We start from the raw sequence: 9,928 nt of genomic DNA, 5'->3' as shown, positions 1-9,928 counted from the left end.
AAGCAAAATTGGCAAAATTTGAGCTTCTAATTTGTCCTGTACAAAGAGATTTGTCCTCATCATAATGAAATTTGCTATCAGAAAATTAAGATTCTCATATGGCAAACATGAGAATACTTCATATATGCTTGCCATTCGTACTTCTGTAATTAAATCTTGTTAGTAGCAATCAAACACATTTCCTCATTAAATGAAACCGTCTAAAGCCTCACATTGACATAATGTAGTTTTTTTCATTATGATACAATATTATGTTTTATCTTACTTTTCATGTTGTCAAGAGCTTGAACTTTAACAAAAGATGCACTTGCGGGTGTTTGAATACATAATTTGAAATGATAAGAAAAGGTTTCTTGTGTTGTTTTTTAATTTCTAACAAATACAAACTCATTTCGGTAATATTTCTTGCAATATATAAATCGAGGATAATCACGAGCCTTTATTTCCACCATTGAATTCCAAGGTCACTTAAGGTGTGAACAGAAGGAATTCCCGTGGACCTAAAAAGAAGAGTTCAGAGAGAAAAGTGAAAGCGTAAGATGCCCCCTCTAGATGTATAATGTATACGTTTGAAAATCAAGGGAATTGTCAAAAGGTTATAAATGTCTCCACGAAGCACAATCATCACTAAACAATGTTTAATGGACATTGAACATCAAATACCCATATATCGTTTTGGCATTCCACGTTGGAACTCCCCTCTCTAAACATTGCGCAAACATGATTAGATTTCTATGAGCAATTCATATATTACAATGAGAGCCGAAATAGAGACGCTATGCTTTCATGATAAGTGTATTCTCAATGTCACGTATCGAGCATAACATCTTAACGAAAACCATGGAAAGTCTTCAAAAAGTAAATAATGGAAGAACATGAATTGTCATTTGCTTGTTGAGTCTCCAAAATAGATTTATTCATAAAGGAAATAATGGAAGAGCATGAATTGCCATTTGTTTCTTGAGTTTCCAATATGTCATATAGATTAGGTATCATATATTACAATTTACCAATATGATTTTCTATTTTAAACATTGGAACTTCCATATTTCATTGACGTGATTCCTCTTTTCATAGAACAATTTGTGAGATATTTAATATAACCTTTACCTTAACAACTTGAATAGTATTGCATAATTTTTATTCTTGACATCATGTTTGGACTATCAAATTGTGAAAGAACTAACCTAACTCTAATATCTAATGGCAAAACAAAAATCCTCTCATCTATGTGAGTCAAACATCTTTGTGACGAGAATATTCTTCCTCTATGTGTGTGTGTATGTGATATTGGCATTTGATATTCTTTTCTTAGTCACATAAACAAATCATTAGCTATCTTCTGACTATTGTCATCATGAGTAATTGCCTATTTCAATATATCGCGAGCAAACCATTGCAAACATTCTCATGAATATTGTCTTCCACCAATCCTAAAAACTTTAAATGTCAACAAATCATACTCAAGTTCCTTAACATATTATTTTAAAGACGTAGCTCAATGTTCTATAGAGCTAGTTGTATTATACATGTCGATGCTAGAATATGTGTTGTAAGGAGCATTTTCAATAAAGGTGTAAAAATTCCTTCCTTGCTTCTTTCATTGGACCCACGACCTAACATGATCGTCCATTCATTATTGTTGCATTCCATTGGCATCCATTTGTTGGAGTTGCCAAATTGAGATGCTTTCCTATACAAGTTTAATCGAAAATGTTTGAATTCCTCGACTCAATGGGAGAATAACGAGCGGGGATCTCTAACTATAATTTGGATTTCACAAATAATATTGAAACATTGTTGGAGGGCAAAGTGCATAATATGTGAAGGTTGGTACTACGACGTGGCATGGGTTGGTTACCTAGAGCGAACTTACAAGAGTATCTTTTCGTTGCAGGGCTCTAAAATGGATCGAAGCCATTCACGCGAGTTGGAAGCAAAGCAGCGGATGCAATCGATGTTTATAACATGAATGATATATAAATGTAAGGGGGGATCGGGATTTCAGGAGTGTGTAACGATATATATGTACATGCATGAAAAGAAGTGTGTGCGTGTGGAGAATTATGCGAGTGAAGAAGAAGAAGAAGAAGGAAAAAGAGAGATTTCTAGAAGTAGGGTTTTTGAAGAGTCTCACGTGACGTGGAGCGTAAGTATCACGTGATGGAAATTTCTCCGGTTCCATCACGTGAGGAGGGGCAGGCGGAGAACAAGTCGGTTTTTTAGTTTTTTTTTAAGAGAGAGAGAGAGAGAGAGAGAGAGAGAGAGAGAGAGATTCCAGAAGAAAAAACCCACAATGGCTGGCTGGCTGGCTGGGCTGGGGAGTTTCACGACATTTCATTCTGCCTTCCTTATACATATGTTTATATTATATGTTTATACATATGTTTATATATATATATATATATATATATATTTATTTATTTATAGACTATATATATATAGCACGTGCTCTTTTCTTATTGGTCCCCATATCCCCCCCCCCCTTCCTTTCTGTTTTTAAAGCTTATTTTTCATGCTAAGAATTAATGTGACCGAAAAGAGTAAATTAATAAATTTAATATAAACAAAAAAGTAAATTACTCATCTATTTATGCATACATATACATTACATATACATAGTTATATGTATGTACTGTTTTTTTTCTCTCTCTCTCTCTCTCTCTCTCTCTCTCTTTCTCTGTGTCTGTCTCTCAGAGTGTGTGCTTGCTTTCTTAATGGTAATGGATCCTCATGGAGATACCAGCAGTAGCCAATGTCTCTTAGTTACTACTGGCCACTCCTTAGATCCTCCTCCTCCTCCTCCTCCTCCTCATTCTCATTGCCATCATGAAAATGGACCTCCTCCTTGTACATCCACCTCCACCCATTGTGATTATGATCATGATCATCACCATGATGATGATGTCTTTGTCTTAATGAATTCGATGACGATGACCGCCCACCCGTTGCCTCCATCTGTATCCATGGCCCCGATATTGAAGCCGCCCGCCATGCCGTCCATGCCGGTGGTGGCCGATATTCCTTCGTGGTCACCACCGCCACCACGGCCTACTTGCCGTGGAAGCAGCAGCCCCACTGCAGAATTCGATCGCATATCATCGTCATCGTCATCGCTCCCCGGCCCAAAACACGGCTCCCGTGAACCCGCGATCGACATCAAGAAGAGGCGCATCGTCGATCACAACATAATTAGTGTGCCAGATACAATAAGACATCTAGTTGCTGGTATGCATGCACAGAGTCCATGGAATCTATACTTTTTTTAATATGCACCCCATGTTTTTTGATTAGTATGCACCGCATGTTTTGATTCAGTAGATTCACCAAGAAGCCATAATTTCTATATAAATCTAACATCTTCATCTCATTCATCGTCATATTCAATACAATCTTCTTCATGTAATATTTGTGTTCAACTGCTTATTATTAACCTTTTTGTATAATTCTCAATCTTAATATGCACAAGAAAGTCTCAAAGGCAATACTGTTAATGGATTCCCCCCCACTATGATCTAATGTGGGCCCCCATTTGCCTGCATTTTCTTTTTTCTTTTTTTTTTTACATAGAAAAGACATTTTGATCTGTCGTTTCTTGATCTTGACCTTGACCTTGACGTTGGATATATATTTGTTGGCGTAGTAACTTGTTAAAATTAGGTGTTTTAAAGGTCATACCTTCTAATACTTTTGTTTTTTGTTATTTAATCCTAAATTTAAACCCCATTAAACATAACATGTGTGAATGAATTTTGTAGTCTTAAGAAGAAATGCTGTACATTTGAATCGGCTTAGTAGTAGTGCCCATTAGAAAACCTAAGTGACCTAGATAGAGCCGATCGAATTGATGAAGTTCTTTTGTCGTAATTCGCAAAATGGTACGCAGAATCTGGTGACAATGCGATCCATCGTCAGAGTCAGACAGATTATATGATCGGGATCAATCAAAATGCAACTACAGAGGAGGAGGAGGATGGATCGAAATGGAGGGATTGTGAGACGAGGCGAGCGACGAGGCCGAGGTACCGGGGTGTCCGGCAAAGGCCATGGGGGAAATGGGCGGCGGAGATCCGGGATCCGAAGAGAGCCGCGCGCGTGTGGCTCGGCACTTTCGAGACCGCGGAGGATGCCGCCCATGCCTACGATGCGGCCGCGATGAGGTTCCGAGGCTCCCGTGCCAAGCTCAATTTCCCCGAAAGAGCCCACCTTCTCATAAATCCTCATCCTCACACCACCACCACCACCATAGCCATAGCTCCACCTCTTCTTGGTTACAGTAGCACCAACAGACAGAAGCAAAATTCAGAGATAATCATGTTGACAACACAACATCAGGAGGAGGGGGAGGAGGAGGAGGAACAACAACAACAAGGTGCCCCTAATCCTAACCCTAACCCTAACCCTAACCCTAACCCTAACCTTGACCCTGACCCTAACCCTAATTTGGCTGATTTAGGTAACCCATACGAATTAGGAGCTATTCAAGAGCTCCTCGATGATAACTACAGCGGCGGCGATCTCCATCCCCAAGCCGCTCGAAGACAGAAAAGATCGCGCAGAGACAATGTACCTTGCGTGGCTGCAGGTACAAGAAATGCTTCATTAACTAGGTTCGATCTGCTCGAGTTAAGGATCATGAAGAGCTCTCCCTTATATAGCAGCCGCCATCCCCCCAGCATGGCCAATGCTTCTAACCCTAATGCTTATTCTCAGCTAATTAAACCTTCTAATGATCACTATCCTTCTCCTAACGATGATAGTCATAAGAATATCCACAGTAATCTGCAGCAAACTGATCTGGTCCGCTCAGAACAACTTGAAATTAGGAATGCCATCTCCCAAAGCCTGAATCATACCAATAATTTGGATCCACAGTTAGTACACTCAAATTACTATCCACCCAGTGATTCGCCACAGAATCTGATTACTTCTGTCAATCCTCTGCAGAATCTAGGATACAATATACATGGATCTAATCCCACAGATGTAAATTCTTTGTCTGTACAACCATATGGGAGATCATTAAGTGTTAATGCACCTCAATATATACTACAGAGACAATTACAGCTTAATGAGTATGCCACATTACTGCGCCAACAATCTACCTTGCCTACTATGCATCCTCTACCAGATAATGCAAGGAATGCATCAATCACGCTGAAGACTACTGTCTCTACCGATCCATCATCATCCATATTTTCATCACTATCACCAATCATGATGAATTTATGCGGAGGCACTAGTTCTATTATACATGATCAATTACACGAGGATGATCTGCATCGGGAAGATGTTAACCCTAGATGGAATTATGACTAACAATTCAAACATACAACTCTCAGGATTCCACCTTCATCGAGTATCTTTATTTATATGTATATTCATCATGGAAAATGTAGAAGCTGCTCTGTTTAATCAAACAATCTGAGGGAAGTTGCCATTATCATGCATTTATTCCACACTAAATGGCACATATTCAAATAATCTTTGCAAAATTTTAATTTTAATTTGTGATCATTATATTCTTACATTAGAACCATTAGCGACAAAGGATTTAACCCAATTAAGGAAGCCTGATTTAAAACCCTATATAATGATCAAGGAAGTCCAATATCAGTAACCCCCCAACCAAGAATTTGGACAAATCAGATGCTCATTGTGTAAGCTTATCCACAAATATTGTTGCTTATCCGGTTAAAATGTCACATATATGTAGTGTGTGTGTGTGTGTGAGAAAAGGCCAAAAATGAAAATAAGGCAAAAGGTCACCCTATGTGTGTATATGGTAAAAAAAGGTCACTCCGCATTGTGCCACCAAAAAAACTCTCTTGTCTATGTTTTCTCCTGCCCGCTTTCGTTGTTCTCGAGGTCCTTTGTACGGAATCAGATCTAATTATTTGAATGACTTTGATGCATTATGGTCTCAATTGCAGGCGCAAAAGAAGTGACCCATGGATTGATGAGTTAGAAATGTGTCTTTTTATTATTATACATTTTGCATTGTTGTTAGCAGTATTGCACCAAATGGGGCCCAATTTATCTATAAGTGCCATAGGAGTGAAGAAATCCATAGGAAAATCTATGCCTACCACACATGTCGGAGATGCATTAGCTTAGTTCTTGCAAGAACCAACAATGCAGTAAAAGCCATACTAGAAACAATAACGGAAAACGTTAGTAGTAGAACGAAACCTAGAAAGAAAAATGTTGAATGCCACTATAATTGTCTTGAGGGGCATTTTAAGAATTATTGTTATGCCTTAACGATTAAAGAAAAGGAAAATATCAAAGCCAGAGAACTAATCGACATTAGACGTGAACTGATCGATATTAGAAGCAATCTTGCTGAATGATCCCTCATCCTCTATGTAGATAGAGGAAACAAATACAACTGTGATGAGACAAACACATTGGTTTTGGATGATGTTACCACACACGATTGGGTAAATATGGTTTCATCACCCTCCTAAACATTGTCGCTACACTCTCGTGCAGGATTTCATGTGACTCCACACAAAGAGTGGTTCACATGTTATGAAGCCACTCCTTGGGTGGTGCATTTCATCATTTTCATTGATGCCACTAGGAAAGTTTGGGTATATCCAATTAAGGGAAAGGATATTATATACCGTTGTCATGAAGATTTCCGGCCATAGTGAGAAAACTGGATGGATCGGGCTAGTTTGGCGAAGTGCACCGTTGTCGTGAAGATGTCTGGCTATAGTGTGAAACCGGGGTGGAATAGGGCAAGTCGGTGGTGTGCAACATGTGCGCATGTATAATAGGAAATTGTGTATAGAATAAAGGGGAGTATTTGTCCCACATTGTAACACCTCCCCTCCTTGGTCTATAAAAGGAGGGAGGGATCCCTTGTAAAGGGGTTGCCCATTTTGAGTCGTAAGGGTATACCATTTTGTAGAGGGTCATTTTATTAAGAGTTTCTAGGGTTAGTAACTTCTTCTCCTTCTTGGGAAGTTGGGCGCCGCGGCCATGGCGGCAAAGCTATTAGGGCTAACTTCTTTTCTTCTGAGCGTACCCGGCTCGAAGCCGGGGTTGTATCTTTCCCCTTTGTAATATATACACTTATATCTGTTTGTGCATATTGGTGTTTCTGGTGGTGTCGGGAGCATAGCCCCTTTCGTTTCTTGTGCATAAGAGTCGGCATCGCGCCCATGCCCTTCTCTCTCTCGTGTTCGGTTGCCTCCGGGTCGTGTCGAGAGTCGGTTTTCTTGGCATCCCTTTTTTCCCTAGTCCAAGACCCCCGTGGTCCGGCCCCTTCTACATGCACGCGCGTAATAACGCGACACCGTGTGCACCTGTACATTCGAGAAGTATATAGAAATAAGTGTCATAAGTCCATTTGCATACATAGTGGAGTGTTAAAGCTCATATGCGCGAAGGGTTCTGGTTTCTGCAGTGTTATCGGCACAAGGCCTCCACTCATGATGGCGAGCCCGTGAGTTCCCGACTGGAGGCTTGTTTGCAGACACTCGTTGTATCGAATCTGTTTGGTTCGGCTCAAACCCGGAGTTGTAACCTGTCATTCGTGTACATTTTTATATATAAGGTTGTGCGTAATTGTGTCTTTGCATACTAGGGGTGTGTGTCGAGTACGAACGCCACACACCTGTTCTCTCTCTAGGTTGCTTTCGGTACGTATCTGGAAATGCTCTGGTCAGTGTCCAAGTTGGGCACTGGAACCGATGAAGCTTGGTCTTTCATCCTTCGTCTATCTCAGGTCCAAGACCCTAGTGGTCCCACACCGAATCCTACAAGTACCCGCGGAAACCCGCAACATCTTTGGTGAACCCAACGTGAAAGGGGTGGCAAGGGAGGATGGAGTTAGAAGATGAAGACTTCGTAGAGATGATGGAGAAATTAATGGTTGAGTTCGGGCGAGTGACAATGAGACGAGAAGCGGCGCAACAAGCGGTCAGGTGTGTGGTCAAAAGAGTCGATCATTTCAACGGGGACAAAGTCCCATTCTACTTGGAAGTTTACAACATAGAAATGGAGGCACAAGGTATGGACGAGGCGTTGAGGTTGGAGTTCTTCTGTCGGGTCGCAATGGATCGGATGCACGCAGAGGTAAAGGAGCTTCAAGAAACTCATGGTTTGTGGGAGGCCTTCAAAGAGACGCTCTAGGAGGCATACAGAGGGCGACCGAAAAGCAAGGTCGGTGTGACTTCGACCAATGGGTTGCAAGCGGCGAAGACCCACCGGAGCAGGAACAAAGATTGGTGGGGGTGGACAAAATCCTGATGTTCATTAGGTCAATTGATCAAATGGAACGGATGGCCATCGGAATCGAGCTCTAAGACGACGACGGAGCGAATGGCCTTACCGAGGACTGGTTGAAAGTCGAACGGGTATGCTGACAATTGGATAAGGATCGACCCGCGAAAGGAGAGGGGAAGTTGATATGCGACAACATGCCATCACAACAGGGAGCCAACGCGCAGCGAGGCGGATCCGCGAAGCTCGATGTCAAAGCCCTGGTTCGGGAAGTGTACGAGGCCCAGAAGGTGAAGATCGAAGAAGAAAAGAGATTCGGCTCGCAGTTGTATTCCGGAGATTCAGAGCTAGTCGGCCTTCTAGACAAAATGGACACAGCCCATGCGGAGGCTGAAGAACGGTATGACGGTATCAATGGAGAGGGTGCGAAGCATGTCACCCTCTCGACTTGCAGAGAAAGACTGACCGAGGATAAGGTCGGATTCGACGAGGTGATGATCGCAAGTTCAGAAAAGGATCGATGGTTTCGAGCACGACTGCCCGACACTCTAGACATTGGAGAAGCAAGCCAAACTAGGGCTTGCGCGATAGAAGAAGATGAGATAGCTACTGACTGCCACATCGAGGAGTCGGCAGCTATGGACGAGTTGGCAAAGGGTGAAGTTACAAAATCGTTCCCTACACTTATTCTGGAGACTTCGGCAGTCTTGCTCGAGAGCCCACGTGAGACCGGAGAGAAGCAAAGTGGCGGCGGACAATGAGGAGTCAGAGGTCGAACAGAGATGTCCCTCCACGCTTGTTCTGGAGACTTCGGCAGTCGAGGCCGAGAGCCAACGTGAAACCGGAGAGAAGAAAGGTGGCGGCAAGGTGACATGGTCCAAGGGGAATTATGGAGGCATAGAAATAAAGGACGGTCCTAGGTGTCTCCTCACACTAATTTCGTAGACTTCGGCAGTCGGGCCCGAGAGCCGACGTGAGACCGGAGAGAAGGAAGGTGGCAGCCGGAATGCCAAGGAGGAGGATGACGAGAAATTGGAGGTCAAATAGTCCCTCCACACTTGTTCTAGAGACTTCGGTAGTCAAGCCCGAGAGTTGACATGCGACTGGAGAGAAGAAAGGTGGCGGCGAGGCGACATGGTCCAAGGGGAATTATGGAGGCATAGAAACGAAGGACGGTACTAGGTGTCTCCTCACACTGATTTCGGAGACTTCGGCAATCAGACCTGAGAGATGACGTGAGACCGGGGAGAAAGAAGGTGGCAGCGAGAGGACATGGCCCAAGGCCAACATGTGTGTAAAGAATGATGGAGCCGGCGAGGTGGCCAACGACAAAACCACGACGGGTGCGAACGGGAGAGTCGGCAACTGGCCTAGACAGGAGACTAACTCGGTTGAGAAGAGTTAGTTGGGCACCTCTTCGCCGGATCCGACTTGGTCGAAAGTTTGTCCGTGCAAAGACTGGGTGTACAAAGGGGCGATCAGCCGAGATCGGTCCAAATAGGTGGCAAGTCGGCCCAGTTGGAGGAGGAAGCGGGAAGGGCCAGTGAGCCGAGACGAAGACGAAGGTGGAGAGGAGTCCTCCACACTGATTCCGGAGACTTCGGCCGTCGAGCATGTGTGCCGACGTGAGACTGGAGAGATGGAAGGAGGCAACGAGGAGTCCTGGCACGATGCCTGCGAAGACGGATGGGAG

The 9,928-nt window shown here is 43.0% G+C and overlaps 1 protein-coding gene across 1 annotated transcript; it reads left to right on the top strand.

Annotated features, from left to right (window-relative positions):
• The first annotated feature begins 3,747 nt into the window (after positions 1–3,747).
• Positions 3,748–5,366, top strand: LOC147856196 (uncharacterized). The gene has a single exon (XM_087329506.1). It carries the CDS (start codon positions 3,931–3,933, stop codon positions 5,317–5,319), a length of 1,389 nt encoding a protein of 462 aa, XP_087185632.1. The 5' UTR covers positions 3,748–3,930; the 3' UTR covers positions 5,320–5,366.
• Positions 5,367–9,928: the final 4,562 nt, after the last annotated feature.

This window comes from Azolla caroliniana, unplaced genomic scaffold (assembly GCF_043228905.1).
Source record: "Azolla caroliniana isolate FFs.n. ecotype wild unplaced genomic scaffold, voAzoCaro1.0.p SCAF_13, whole genome shotgun sequence".
NCBI classification, from domain to species: domain Eukaryota; kingdom Viridiplantae; phylum Streptophyta; class Polypodiopsida; order Salviniales; family Salviniaceae; genus Azolla; species Azolla caroliniana.
The sequence above is the reverse complement of the archived record's forward strand: the minus strand, read 5'-3'. Positions and strand labels throughout refer to the sequence as shown.

Bases quoted from the DNA above. Each gene is read 5' to 3' on its own strand.
- LOC147856196 (XM_087329506.1), top strand. From the start codon at position 3,931: ATGATCGGGATCAATCAAAATGCAACTACAGAGGAGGAGGAGGATGGA.